Source organism: Thalassophryne amazonica, chromosome 3, assembly GCF_902500255.1.
Source record: "Thalassophryne amazonica chromosome 3, fThaAma1.1, whole genome shotgun sequence".
Classification (NCBI taxonomy): Eukaryota; Metazoa; Chordata; class Actinopteri; order Batrachoidiformes; family Batrachoididae; genus Thalassophryne; species Thalassophryne amazonica.
This window is the reverse complement of record NC_047105.1, coordinates 104086934-104102903: the sequence shown is the minus strand read 5'-3', so window position 1 is coordinate 104102903 and position 15970 is coordinate 104086934. Positions and strand designations below refer to the sequence as shown.

Here is a 15970-nt window from a genome sequence, read left to right as displayed (position 1 = left end):
TGTGGATGGTTCTTCCACTAAAAACGCTTATGGACAAACACAATCTGGATATGCTGTTGTCACAAATTCAGAAGTATTGGATTCTGCTTCATTGCCATCGTCATTTTCAGCACAAGCAGCTGAATTAGTTGCTTTAACTGCGGCTTGCTATCTCTTTAAAGGTACGGCTGTATCAATTTATACAGACAGCCAGTACGCTTTCAGCACAGTGCATGTGTTTGCAAAACTGTGGGAAGAGCGTGGAATGGTGACATCATCTGGAGAGCCAGTGACTCATGCCACTCTCCTAACTGCACTACTGAAAGCTGTGAAGTTGCCTCAACAAATTGCTATATGCAAATGTGCGGCTCACACCAAAGGCTCTGACAGTATTTCAAAAGGAAATTATTTTGCTGACAGAGCAGCAAAAGAGGCAGCAGCAGCTTCTTCTATTTTTGTTGTACAGGAAACTACTCCAGATTTGCATTTAGGTCATACACTGCTTGCTGACATGCAACAGCAGGCAACTGACAGAGAAAAACAAATGTGGATAGCTAAAGGGGCTACGTATGCAAATGATTTGTACGTATGACCACAAAAGAAACCCATATTGCCAAAAAATATGTTTAAATGGGCGGCTATATGAGCCATGGCGTGACGCATGTCTCATCAGGGGTATGATATCGCAATTGCAATCTATTTTTTGTCTTTATGGGTTCGATGCATATGCAAAACAGCATTGTAGAGCATGCATGATATGTGCAAAACACAACTCACAAGGCAATTTGAGACCCCAAAGAGGTAAATTTCCAACACCACAATATCCCTTTCAAGTGATTCATATGGATTATATACAGCTGAGTAAACATGAAGGAAGGAATTTTGTTTAGTCATAATTGATGCCTTCTCAAAATGGGTAGAATTGTCCCTACAAAACATGCAGATTCACTTACAGTGGCTAAAGCATTATGCAAAGACATCATCCCACGATTTGGAATACCAGAAACAGTCTATTCAGATAATGGAGCGCATTTTGTTAATACAATAGTGCAATACATAGGAGAAGTGCTACAGGTTAATCTCAAAAATCATTGTGCTTATCATCCACAAAGTGCCGGATTAGTGGAAAGGACAAAGGGCACAATAAAAATAAGATTAAGGAAATGTATAGAAGAGACAAAACGAACCTGGATTGAATGTTTGGACCTAGTAAAATTGTATATGAGAATAACACCAACACCATCAGGGTTAACACCATTTGAGATACTTTATGGACGACCATATCGTCTACCAATTTTGACATGGATACTAAAACAGCAGATGAGGAACAAACATTAGCAAATCTTATGAAAAAGACATTAACACAGAAAGAGATAACTTAAACACATTTACTGCCGAATAATTTTGATCTTCCACAGGACGGCCTTCCAGTAGTCTAGCCAGGAGACTGGGTGTTCATCAGAGTCCAGTCCTCGTTGGGAAGGTCTATACCAAGTGCTGTTAACAACACCAACTGCAGTAAAGATAGCGGAGAGATCAACGTGGATACATCACTGTAAGATACAGCGTGTGTTGGCGGCCTCCACAGTGTAAGGGGAAGTCTGGCTACAAAGGGAGTCTATTTAATTAGCAATAGATTGTCTCAATGCCAGTGAAGCAGGGAGATCCTTGCACTATTAGGTGAGGTGGCTAACAACACTGTATCCTAGCAATCATGACTGAACTACAGCAGACCCCGGAGCGGCGTGCTCAGCGCCGCCGCTGCCGGACTGTTGGTAGGGCAGCCGGTTGCGTTGTGATCTTAGTGTGTTTCGTGCTCCTCGGATTCCTGGCCTGGTGGTTGACCCAAGAATTGCAGCTCACTGTGGACCGAGCCAGAGAACAACGCAAGCAACGTCAGAAGAGGTTTATTCATAATGTGAACGAGACAGATGGACACCCTCATATATACCATACTAATATGTGGTACAGATATGTTCATTTATTGGCTATGGAATTACGTTACTAATTGTTATGTTTGTTCGCAAATACCTATATCCTCAACACACCCAGCTCTGACGGCTAAACCGTACCCTGCTAGGGTGACAGAATGTCTTATCATACGGATGCATAATCAAACTGTATTTCGGGGGCAGTTCTAACACCACTTGCCTCAGTGCAACCACTTATATGATAGGGATTTCAACAGAGGACGTACAAGCGTGCCCAAGTGCTGCTCCATTGACTAGACTGAAGGGAAACGCAAAAATATCATCACGTTAAATTGTCATCACAACGGCCATTCCCAAATTGCTTTTACGGGACAGGGAATAAAACTGTAGGTAAAATTAAGAAACGTCTGTGTACCCAAACGTATGTTTTATCAAATAATTTAAGCCTAGCCAAAACATAATATGTGGATGGTACTTATCTTCATCACATTGGACGGGGATGTAATTATACAGGCTCCTGTCCATGGGGAACGGATGAATCATGTGCTTATGTTAGTAAGTTTTTGCTACCACCTGTAAATGGTACTCCGGTGTATGATGACATCTATTGGCTTTGTGGTTCCAGACTGTACATGAGTCTCCCACCAAATTGGGGTGGTGTGTGTGCACCTACCAGGTGACTGACCATACATATGTGGTAGGACCTCCACAGAGAAGAATGGCAGCACCAGACGGAGGAGATTGATATACCCAGATGTGTTACCACATGATCACGTGGGGCTCGGATGTACTAAAGGACCAAAAAATTGTGGTCTGTAGGAGATAAAATAGCACATTCATTGTTCCCCTGGATAGGAGTGGGAAAAAATTCATTAATGATTGAAACTCTGAATTATCGATTGGGTCTGTTCATGAATGTAACTAAAAAAATAGTAGCAGCTCAAAACACTGAAATAGATGCTTTACGTACCATGGTGATGCAAAATCGCATGGTTTTAGACTTGCTTACTGGTTCACAGGGAGGAGTTTGTGTTCTGCTGAACACAACATGCTGTACTTTCATCCCAGACTCCATTCATTCAGTGGATATGCAGGACGCATTGGAAGAGCTGAATAAACTTCGTGATGCAATGCATAAAGACACCCTAGCCGTGAACCGGTGGAATCCCTGGTCCTGGTTGACTTCAGGACCATGTTGGCAGTTACTATTGAAAATGGTGACACCAGTTATTATAGTCCTAATTCTGATTGGACTTTGCATGTGTTGTGTGATCCCTTATATCAAAACAATGGTTGGCAAAATGGTGTCAAATACATTTGTACAGTGTAATCTGGCCTTCCAACAAACTATGCCAAAATATCAAGCATTGAAACAGTCAGACCTTAGTGGAGAAAACTATAATGACTGTACTGAGAATTATGATGATATTGAAAAGCTCACAACTCCAGTTCAAGCTTGAACTGTTGACGTGATGAGTTAACACACTCTTAGCCTATGAAGCTTTAGCTGAAAAAGTAATAAGACAAGTGGTGTAGTCGAATAATACAGAAAAACGGTTCATTTATACCAGTCAGCCGAAGTGATGTATGGTGGTGGTGTGGTGATAACAGAATCTTTGACAGACTGCCACGAAATGTGTCAGGTTATTGTGCATTAATATCATTATTGTTACCCATGACCCCTGAAGACGTTACGACATATGCAGCCTCTCTTATTCCTGAGGATTGGCAGAAAGGCATAGCCCGACATAGAGTAAAAAGAGATTGGAAAGGAGTAGGAAATCCAACATATATTGACGCAATAGGAGTCCCCAGAGGAGTGCCTGACGAGTATAAACTGGTTGATCAAATAGCAGCTGGATTCGAATCTTCCATCTGTTGGTGGTGTTCAATTAATAAAAACGTGGACAGAATAGATTAAGTTAATAACTAACTAACTAAGCTGGGTGATGCCTACTGTATGTTTAACAGGTGATAAACAGGTGGGAAATGTTAAGGATTTTATATATATATATATATGTTATCACTGTTAAACATTTGTACCTTCGTCTTCTTTCTTATGAAAACGGTGTTGTGCTGTTTGCACCTAACCCCGAGAATGTATGTGTTATTCAACCTTGTTTTAGCACTCTGGGGTCAATCTGAGCTGGGAATGAAGGGCTGGATGTACTTATTATTATAACTTTGTTTTCGCAGCCTCTAACGACTGGGAGTAAGAGAACGTTTTGACTGTTGTGATGTGGTGCTTAGTGTGAAGGAGTGTGAAGGACAGGACACTTCAGGCAGATGCAGAACAGCTGATAACTGCAACAGACGAACGAGATGTGCTGACCTGTGTAAAAGAAAGTGTTCTTCCTTACAGCTGCACTTATTGACGTATGCGTTTATGTTACGGGAAGAAACTTGTCTTGCGTCATCACCCCCACCCTTAGGACAAGTTTTTGTTTATGTGATGAGGGCGTCTCTTAATAAAAAGAGCGGAAAAGCAGGCCAGACTTTAGTGTAGCCTTGGTGTACAGCCTGACTGCACTCCGCGCGTAAAATTTGACTTTCTGTCTCACTGGTGTTTCTTGACTCTGTCTTGTTAAAGGTTTTAAAAATGTTTGGAGGAGAAAATACCCAACAAAAACAATGGTGTGCACACACCCCTTAAGTATTCACCTTATTCAGGAAGTCAGGGTGGGCGGCTCCATTTTGTCAAACAACTTCCGGTTTGCCTATGCATCTGATGATTAGCTACATGGGAACACAGTACACTAGAAATGTCCAAATATGAGCAGTCTTAATTGTTCACTTCGTGGGTGCCACAACTGGAAGAAGAGGAAAGTATCGCTTTCAGAATGATGTTTTGAACATGGAAAAGAGAGATCTGAGTGCTGTGGACAAGCATTTAACTTGTTCCCTCCTCCATTGAAAGACGAGGATCGCCGGTGCTGGCTGAAGGCGCTGAATTTGAAAAATCCACCAAACGTCCCTATGTCTGTTCTTTTTATTTTGTGGAGAAAAAAAAAAAAGACAACAAATAAAACGTATATTAGGCAGCACAACGGACTTCGGGGGAGAAAATAATCAAAAACCCTCCAGAACGCATCCTTGGACATCAAAATCCCAAAATTTTAAGGGGGCAAAGGCCCACTTTCACTATTTAAAAAAAAAAAGTTCCCATATTTTTTTATTGATTCAGTTTATTTCAACTATGTTTATAGCAATTAAATGAAGCACTCTGGCTTGGAGGGAGGCTGCATCTTCCAAAACTGTCTTTAAGGGCTGATAACGTGCATCTCCACCGCAACAGGTAAACTTGTGTATGACAAGACCTTGTCTTATAGTTGACCCACAACTATGCAGAACATAACACAACTTCACAATAAACACACATTCAAATGGGTTGGAAAAAATGCCATTTTGTTTTAATAACATTTACGTCTGTTACATAAAGTAAAAAACAAAATGAAACCCTGATCCCTATCAAACCCACCCTCATCTCGGCAGTTTTGTGCAGTGATTCAGTCTGCGAATAAATTACCAGGATGATGCAGATGATGTCCAGAGACTGAGGATGAACACTGTTTCCCAGAGTGAACACATTCCATCATTTAAAACCACCCAGGTATATGAAAACAAGAGCATGTCAGAGATTATCAAAGCCTTACCAGGACTACAAGCATCTTATTTAGACACATCCTGCCACTATAAACCCCTGGCATGGTCGTAAACTACCTGAAACGAACATGATGGCGTTGTTTCATCTCCCTCTAAAATGTCCAGGCACACTTCTGCATTGACATGGTGTGGCTTAGTGTTTATTGAACATGCTGCAGTAAAACATAACAGCAACTCACATCCGCGTGCTCCAAGGTCATTCCTCAGCTGATTAAAAAAAAAAAAAAAAAGTCACTGGGGACTGAGGCAGGCTGCAGAGACATCTAAGAGCTACTGGAATAAAAGGACCAGAGCACTGTAATACTATGCTCCATACTGGGACGAAATTAGAAACACCTTTCTCTGCACTGACATCAAAGTGTATGGTGGAAAACAAAGGTAGCAGAGAAAACTATCCATCCCAGCTGCAAAAATATACTGACTGTGAATATTGCAGAACTGCCAAATAAAACAAACTGATTTATGATGGGTGTGTGTGTGTATGAGATTTGTATCTGATGTGTTGTTCAAAGATTTTTTTTTCCCCACCCCTAAAAGAGCAGCGCTCCCATGCTGCCCACTTCACTCTGCTCCTTCACAAAGATCTCAAAATACTGGTAGATAATGGTCACAGCCAGCAGAATTCCAGTACCAGAGCCAATGGCTCCCAGGAAATCAGCCATGACGGACAGCCCTCCTATACAGAGGCCGCCAAAAGCTGCAGCTGTGGGGATGTACCTGCAGACAAAAGACCCTTACATCAGTAAATATGCTGGAAGTTTGAAGTTCATGTGCATGGTTTTGCTGTACCTGTTTAGCTCATGCACCATAGATGTTTCCCTGTGTCCCCTCATTACCATCTGCTGCTCCTTCAGCTGCTTAGCCACCTGAAATACACAAAGGGAAGACATTGGTCAATTCAAGCTCTCTCTCACACACAAAAACAAAAGACCACTCCCCCAAAAAGCTAACATGTGCCCACTTGCATAAACACTTACATCTTTTGCGGAGGATCCTGAAACCTCAATCCAGGTCTTTGAGAAGAAGGCACAGGAGCCGAGCATGAAGATAATGTAAATAACAGCATGGACTGGGTCATCCAGAACAGAACCAAATGACTCCGGGGGAGAAAGGTAATAGCAGAGACCACCCACTGGGTAGGCTCGAGCTGGTCCACCACTAGAGGTGTCCTAATCAAAAAGATTGAGACTCTATCATATGTTCTGTTTCCTGTTATATGCTTAATTTTTTTTATTACAGACTGAATAAACAAGCTGCATCAAACAGCCCAGTATGCACTTACAGACCAGGTTCCCAGCAGGTTGACTAGAAAGTTGCCACTGAAACGTGTAGACAGCATTTGGGAAATTACGTAGAGATTTGAGACCAGAGCAGACTGCAGGATGATGGGGATGTTGGAGGTGTAGAACAATTTGATGGGGTACGTGTTGTACTGGCCGCGGTAGCGAGCTGACTTGATGGGCAGGTCCACTCTAAAGCCCTGACAATGTCACAAAGTTAACAACTGTTTAAGAACAAAATTCATATTACACACAGTCCAACTGAACCTAGAGATCTCTGATCAAGCTCATGAAATGATGTTCTCCACTCAAATGATTCTAGTTGCTTGCATACATCATGTATCTGTGGCAGTAAATCTTATGATGAAACACCTGAATTTAAAAAGGCTGGTCAACCTCTTAAAGACGACAGCAGATCTGTTTATCCATGTAATTGACAAATAATGGTTTCAAAATAAGTGATGCAAAAGCCCTGAAAATCAGCCTGGGCTTTTGTGGAGTCTGCTGTGGTGAATTTTGTTTCCATAACTTGCTCAAAAAGGGTATGAACTGGGCAAATATTAAGCTCAGTTGTGTCAAAAAGGCAAAAAAAAAAGAAAAAAGAAAAAAAAAAAGAAACCTTGATGTAAGCTGATCAACAGCACTGGCATGACCAAAAGTGTTAGGGGTTCTGACCAAGTAATGGCTCCTGCCAAAGGTGGGCCAGTGGATGATAGTGACACTCACTCTAATCACTCACTCATCTTCAACCGCTTATTCCAAATATTCCAACACGCACACCTACGGACAATTTAAAGTTTCCGGTCCACCTAACCTGCATGTCTTTGATCCCATGACCTTCTTGCTGTGAGGCAACAGTGCTAACCACTAATCCACCATGCTGCCATGATAGTGACAGTGATGATTAACTACTTAATGAATGAGTAGACTGAAACTGAAGATTGAGACACAAGGTACTGCAGTTATTGGACTGCAGATAGCTTTCTGACCAGACAACATTTTGCAGAAAAATGGGTGTATGGAGTGTTTTGAAGACAAATAAATGATTTGCATTTTTTTTTTAATTGTAAGATTTCCATGAATTTGCACATCAATTGTCTGTACAGTTACTGAATTTCAATTAAAAACCTAATTTAAAAGAAAAAATGGATGGAGAGCATTTTGGATTTCAGCTCTTCAAATAAAAAGGTCTGATTATCACTCCTTGAAGACATTAGACAATCATTTTTCTTCATATGGTATGTTACCACTCTAAGATTCATTGAAATCCATCAAACAGTTTTGGAAGACTCGTGCTGATTTCTGTGTCAAAACAAGTTATGAACTTAGCCAACTAGGAGGTGCACTATTTTTCATGTGGAAAATGTGATTATGCTTCCATAAATATGTAAATGTAGGTGACATTATAAACTTATGATATATTTTATGGACAATTTAAATTGCAGGGGTAAATGAAATAAAACAAAATAGTGGGCAGTGGGCTATCATGTTCAGATTTTATTCCTCATGTGACTCATACAAAAGCTAAATCTTCAAGCATTTTTCAGTGGCCAAGTGGTTAATGCACTTGGTTTCAGTGCAGAAGGTTCCCGGTTCGAATCCCACCCCTACCACATTTCTCCATGTAATGTGGAGTTGCGTCAGGAAGGACATCCGGCGTAAAACTTGTGCCAATTCAACATGAAGATCCACCTTGGATTTGCTGTGGTGACCCTGAGTACAAAAAACAAGGGATCAGCCGAAGGGACTTGTTTACTTACAATAAATGAGTTTGCAAAGAAAAATGGTAAATGGACTGCATTTATATAGCACTTTTCCATCTGCATCAGATGCTCAAAGTGCTTTACAATAATGCCTCATATTCAACTCGATGTCAGGGTGCTGCCATACAAGACGCTCACTACACACCGGGAGCAACTGAGGGGATTAAGGACCTTACCCAAGGGCCCTTAGTGATTTTCCGGTCAGGCTGGGATTTGAACCATGGATCCTCTGGTCTCAAGTCCAACGCTTAACCACCTCACACAAATGCAAAATGCAGGCACGACTATTTTTTTGAACAGACTAATACAACCCCTGGCAAAAATTATGGAATCACCGGGCTCTGAGGATGTTCATTCAGTTGTTTAATTTTGTAGAAAAAAAGCAGATCACAGACATGACACAAAACTAAAGTCATTTCAAATGGCAACTTTCTGGCTTTAAGAAACACTATAAGAAATCAGAAAAAAAACCATTGTGGCAGTCAGTAACAGTTACTTTTTTTTAGACCAAGCAGAGGGAAAAAATATGGAATCACTCAATTCTGAGCAAAAAATTATGGAATCATGAAAAACAAAAAAACGCTCCAACACATCACTAGTATTTTGTTGCACCACCTCTGGCTTTCATAACAGCTTGCAGTCTCTGAGGCATGGACTTAATGAGTCACAAACAGTACTCTTCATCAATCTGGCTCCAACTTTCTCTGATTGCTGTTGCCAGATCAGCTTTGCAGGTTGGAACCTTGTCATGGACCATTTTCTTCAACTTCCACCAAAGATTTTCAATTGGATTAAGATCCGGACTATTTGCAGGCCATGACATTGACCCTATGTGTCTTTTTGCAAGGAATGTTTTCACAGTTTTTGCTCTATGGCAAGATGCATTATCATCTTGAAAAATGATTTCATCATCCCCAAACATCCTTTCAATTGATGGGATAAGAAAAGTGTCCAAAATATCAACGTAAACTTGTGCATTTATTGATGATGTAATGACAGCCATCTCCCCAGTGCCTTTACCTAACATGCAGACCCATATCATCAATGACTGTGGAAATTTACATGTTCTCTTCAGGCAGTCATCTTTATAAATCTCATTGGAACGGCACCAAACAAAAGTTCCAGCATCATCACCTTCCCCAATGCAGATTCGAGATTCATCACTGAATATGACTTTCATCCAGTCATCCACAGTCCACGATTGCTTTTCCTTAGCCCATTGTAACCTTGTTTTTTTCTGTTTAGGTGTTAATGATGGCTTTCGTTTAGCTTTTCTGTATGTAAATCCCATTTCCTTTAGGCGGTTTCTTACAGTTCGGTCACAGACGCTGTCTCCAGTTTCCTCCCATTCGTTCCACATTTGTTTTGTTGTGCATTTTCGATTTTTGAGACATATTGCTTTAAGTTTTCTGTCTTGACGCTTTGACGTCTTCCTTGGTCTACCAGTATGTTTGCCTTTAACAACCTTCCCATGTTGTTTGTATTGGTCCAGAGTTTAGACACAGCTGACTGAACAACCAACATGATTCATGTCAGTCCACTTGGTGCAACAGCTCTTGAAGGTGTGATCACTCCTTTTTAGATGCAGACTAATGAGCAGATCTGATTTGATGCAGGTGTTAGTTTTGGGGATGAAAATTTACAGGGTGATTCCATAATTTATTCCTCAGAATGGAGTGAGTCCATATTTTTTCCCCTCTGCTTGGTCTAAAAAAAGTAACCGTTATTGACTGCCACAATTTTTTTTCCTGATTTGTTATAGTGTTTCTTAAAGCCAGAAAGTTGCCATTTGAAATGACTTTAGTTTTGTGTCATGTCTGTGATCTTTTTTTCTACAAAATTAAACAACTGAATGAACATCCTCCGAGGCCGATGATTCCATAATTATTGCCAGGGGTTGTATTCCTTTGTCTTCATTTTCTGTAATGAATTTGATAAATTTTTCTTCATGTTTTGATTTGGAATAGAATGTGCAGTGTTCACAATGTATTCCCAATGCATATGGAACAACAGCACTAATTGCCAATGCATATCGAAATAAAAGCTATTAAAAGGATGTTGAGCTTTACTCACTTTTTTTTTTTTTTTTTAAACAAACACACTGCTATTATTTTTGGTTTGAACCAAACTGTGACCTTGACACCTTGATTAACAGCAGACCATGAGGGAAGTATAATATTACAACCATATTAAATTGCAATTTCAATACTGGTGAAACTTTCAGTGAGATATTTTACTAAAATTGACCACAACATTGAACATAAAGCCAAATGAAAACTTCTAGAACTCATACACAACATGTATTTAGTTGACTTTGTGAGTTTACCTGAAAGTATATGACCACTGCAAACACAAACACAGTGGCAATGAGGTTCATAAGGTTCGGGAGGTTTTGTCTGTAGAAAGCCTCTCTCAGAGCACGTACTTTGTCCGTACGGGTGGCCAGCAGATGGAAGAGAGCAATTATAGCTCCTTCAAACTCCGTACCTAGAAGCCCACATCATTCACATGTTTATCCACTGATTCAGAAAGAAAGCTCATCTGTCTTCTATGCTTCATATAAGTTTGATAGCAACCAGAAGCCATACCTCTGCCAGTGTTGACTGTCGTGGGGCTGAAAGCCTTCCAGACGATGGTCTCACAGATGTTGGTTGCAATAAAGAGGGAGATGCCAGAACCTAAACCATAGCCCTTCTGGAGTAGCTCATCGAGCAGCAAGACAATCAGACCTGCAACAAAGAGCTGAAGATACACATGCTTCATCAGTCTACTGCAGCAGTTTCTGTTGTGCAACACATCAGGATGGCATACTTAATGGTTTCCTGTAATACTCTGAATGCTGTTGTGCAGTATTTACCACATCAAGCTGTTTGTTACAGAGGAAGAAGAAGAAGAAGAAAAAAGAATCACCCCCCCCCCCCACCAAGGCCAAAGGAAATCAGACAAACCTTTCAATCATCCAACATGACAATCATCCACAGAATCACTTATTTTAAATCAACTTGGAACATCCCTAGTTTCAACAGTAACTAGACTTTGTCTATCGTCTGCCAAAACATCAACACAAAAAATTCGGGATAACCAAAGAGTGCAGAGGGTTTTTAATGTCTTTATGTGCACCACTGCCAGCTTGTAACTGTACAGTGCCCTGGAACATTACTGAACTGCCTTGGTGTTTTCCCCATCTATTTTTAATGGATTTCTATTTTGATAAAATTCACAGCCAGTTTTCTTTCAGTTGTTCTTCTCACAATAAGTCAGTGGGTGGCTACATGAACATTTCCAGGTCAATGAATATGTGTTGGACTTCATTCATGTCAATCATTAAGGAACACAAACAGTACAGCAAATCTTAAAAACTGAGTGACCATCCAATAAGCACACTAGTGAGAGAAGTCACCAAGACACCTAGGCCAGCTCTGAGTGAGTTATAAGCTTCTGCTGTAGTGAAGAAACTGAAGAAACTGTGCATTGAAGAAGAAAAAGAAGAAGTTACACCATACAGTTTAGTGTGAGTGTTCAAATTTACACACTGACACAACAGCAGGCAGCTTTATCTACTGGGTCTACTGCATCAATTTCTCTCAATTTTATTTACTAAGAGGGACAACATACATTAATGAACATTTTCTTTTTAAAATAAATCAAAATTAAAATGTAAATGTACACAAATGCAGCCAGTTTGATTTCAATTGTCAGTCCCCCTGCCAGATGGTACAGGCAAATTCCAAAAATAGTAATACTGAATAAAACTAAATTTAGTCAGTTTGCAGACACTGAATGTGAAGACACACTATCAGCATGTTTTAGACCTTAGATTTATAACTCTCAGGTTATTCAGTCAGGTAAATGCAAATAAAGCAGTGACATGACTGAGGATATAATGTGTACATGTGAACCAGACAGAAGTTCCTCCACAGCCACACCCACTGTCTTCATCAGTTTGTGATGATGCTGCTGTAACAGGGTCTTCATCAATACCTGGCTAAAGTAAGTGTTATTATGGCAAATTGTGGAACATGAGTACATGTTTCATACCTTTTCTTAAGTGGTAGCCTGTGGCCCCTGCTAGACAAGCCCTGGAAATCAGAGCCAAGAGTGCAATCACAGAAGCCACTACAGAAGTGTAGATATACCTCGCAGAGAGAACCATCTAAAAAACTGAACTGCCATTGCAGAAATGGAAAAAGCAGATGCATTTATACAACCCCTGGCAAAAATTATGGAATCACCGGCCTCGGAGGATGTTCATTCAGTTGTTTAATATTGTAGAAAAAAAGCAGATCACAGACATGACACAAAACTAAAGTCATTTCAAATGGCAACTTTCTGGCTTTAAGAAACACTATAAGAAATCAGGAAAAAAAAATTGTGGCACTCAGTAACGGTTACTTTTTTAGACCAAGCAGAGGGAAAAAAATATGGAATCACTCAATTCTGAGGGAAAAATTATGGAATCATGAAAAACAAAAGAATGCTCCAACACATCACTAGTATTTTGTTGCACCACCTCTGGCTTTTATAACAGCTTGCAGTCTCTGAGGCATGGACTTAATGAGTGACAAACAGTACTCTTCATCAATCTGGCTCCAACTTTCTCTGATTGCTGTTGCCAGATCAGCTTTGCAGGTTGGAGCCTTGTCATGGACCATTTTCTTCAACTTCCAAAGATTTTCAATTGGATTAAGATCCGGACTATTTGCAGGCCATGACATTGACCCTATGTGTCTTTTTGCAAGGAATGTTTTCACAGTTTTTGCTCTATGGCAAGATGCATTATCATCTTGAAAAATGATTTCATCATCCCCAAACATCCTTTCAATTGATGGGATAAGAAAAGTGTCCAAAATATCAACATAAACTTGTGCATTTATTGATGATGTAATGACAGCCATCTCCCCAGTGCCTTTACCTGACATGCAGCCCCATATCATCAATGACTGTGGAAATTTACATGTTGTCTTCAGGCAGTCATCTTTATAAATCTCATTGGAACGGCACCAAACAAAAGTTCCAGCATCATCACCTTGCCCAATGCAGATTCGAGATTCATCACTGAATATGACTTTCATCCAGTCATCCACAGTCCACGATTGCTTTTCCTTAGCCCATTGTAACATTGTTTTTTTCCTCTTTAGGTGTTAATGATGGCTTTCGTTTAGCTTTTCTGTATGTAAATCCCATTTCCTTTAGGCGGTTTCTTACAGTTCGGTCACAGACGACTCCAGTTTCCTCCAATTTGTTCCTCATTTGTTTTGCTGTGCATTTTCGATTTTTGAGACATATTGCTTTAAGTTTTCTGTCTTGACGCTTTGATGTCTTCCTTGGTCTAGCAGTATGTTTGCCTTTAACAACCTTCCCATGTTGTTTGTATTTGGTCCAGAGTTTACACACAGCTGACTGTGAACAACCAACATCTTTTGCAACATTGCGTGATGATTTAACGTCTTATGAGTCTTTTAAGAGTTTGATAATCCTCTACTTTGTTTAAATTGACATCTCTCGTGTTGGATCCATGATTCATGTCAGTCCACTTGGTGCAACAGCTGTCCAAGATGTGATCACTCCTTTTTAGATGCAGACTAATGAACAGATCTGATTTGATGCAGGTGTTAGTTTTGGGGATGAAAATTTACAGGGTGATTCCATAATTTATTCCTCAGAATTGAGTGAGTCCATATTTTTTCCCTCTGCTTGGTCTAAAAAAGTAACCGTTAATGACTGACAATTTTTTTTTCTTGATTTCTTAAAGCCAGAAAGCTGCCATTTGAAATGACTTTAGTTTTGTGTCATGTCTGTGATATGCTTTTTTTTCTACAAAATTAAACAACTGAATGAACATCCTCCGAGGCTGGTGATTCCATAATTATTGCCAGGGGTTGTACCTACAGTTGTAGCACATGGCATGTAAATTTCTGTACATGCCAGAAGAAACTGGCATGTGGCAGCTTGTAATATCTTTGTAACTATGCTATAAATTATTTGACCAGTAGATGTTAGAAGTTTCTGATGACATTTTAAATGAGGAGTCAAGCAATGAACCCTTTGAGGAGGCAATTGTCTTCCAAATTAAGAACGTCTTATCGTCAGGCTATGATGACAAATCTGACTGAAACTACATAACAGGTCAAATTAAGACTTTATATTTACTCAGTGTGTGAATCATTCAAGACAGAAGTCAGACTACCAGAGCAAGAATTCTAGCTGAGGAAGCTTCTGCGATTAGAAGTGAAACGTCCTCGCGTCAAGCAACTCAGCCCAGTCGCAGATTCAAGCTTCTCTACTACGGAAACCACCTGGACAACTGAAAGCCTTCACAGAAACAATGGTGTTAATATTTGAAAACAGTCAAAACTGTAGGAACGGTCTCATGAGGACTGTAGCTTGAGCTGCTAAGCCAATCAATGGGCAGCAGTGGGTTAGCGCTCAGTCCATTATTTTGGTAGGGTTCTCTGTGAGGCAGAGAGCAACACAATGCTCCCCACTCACTCATCTTCAACCGCTTAGTCCAATTAAGGGTCACGGGGGGGCAGGAGCCTATCCCAGCAGTCATAAGAGCGTGGAAACACAATGCTGTGCCTTAAAAATATAAGAAACACACTGCTTCACTTTAAATACGCAATAAGTCTGTTTCAGATGATCAGTGTCGACCCCGTTTCTCTTAAAAGGCTTTATTTTACTTATGTCCCCTTTTGAAAAGTTCTAGATTCTGATACAGAAAGGTTTATTGTCTTCTCTGATTTCTGTGGAAGCATTAAAATGCCACATACAGAGCTGGCATATACAGTGTTTTGAGTGGAAAGTTATTAACCAGTTCAGGAATATTTCTTTGTTCTAACTGGTTCAAGAACATCAATTTTGGGATGGAACCCAATACAGGAAATGATAAAATACAATTTCTGTTTGGAACAAACCAACTGGAAGGAAAAAAAAAAATCTAATTCAAGGACCTGGTTTAAAAAAAACAAACAAACAAACAAACAAAAAAACAGCCTAAAGCCACAGAAAATACCACGAAAAGGGTTTGTAGCAAACAAATTCATTACACTAAACAATACCAGTGGATGGTAAATTCCTGAGACTATGATAAATAGGATCTTTAGCAGGGGTGGTTACCAAGAGGTTAATGCGCTTGGTTTCAGTGCAGTCCATGTAATGTGGAGCTGCGTCAGGAAGGGCATCCGGCGTAAAAGCTGTGCCAATTCAACATGCAGATCCACCTTGGATTTGCTGTGGCGACCCCGAGTGCAAACAAGGGAGCAGCCAAAGCGACTTACTATGATAAATAGGATCTGTATGGTATTTAGTTTTCACCTCAACACACTGTCAGATTGTTCATAAAAAAAAAGATGTA

The 15970-nt window shown here is 40.2% G+C and overlaps 1 protein-coding gene across 1 annotated transcript in view; it reads right to left on the bottom strand.

Annotated features, from left to right (window-relative positions):
* Nucleotides 1–5294: 5294 nt before the first annotated feature.
* Nucleotides 5295–15970, bottom strand: part of LOC117507362 (protein transport protein Sec61 subunit alpha-like 1) — a 12817-nt gene continuing 2141 nt past the window's right edge. Inside the window, exons 7-12 of the mRNA XM_034167209.1 lie at nucleotides 11205–11358; nucleotides 10943–11103; nucleotides 6856–7053; nucleotides 6551–6742; nucleotides 6363–6439; nucleotides 5295–6290 (exon numbers count right to left, since the gene is read on the bottom strand). Coding sequence (XP_034023100.1) covers nucleotides 6104–6290; nucleotides 6363–6439; nucleotides 6551–6742; nucleotides 6856–7053; nucleotides 10943–11103; nucleotides 11205–11358 — 969 coding nt within the window. The 3' untranslated portion in view covers nucleotides 5295–6103. The remainder of the gene's footprint in view (nucleotides 6291–6362; nucleotides 6440–6550; nucleotides 6743–6855; nucleotides 7054–10942; nucleotides 11104–11204; nucleotides 11359–15970) is intronic.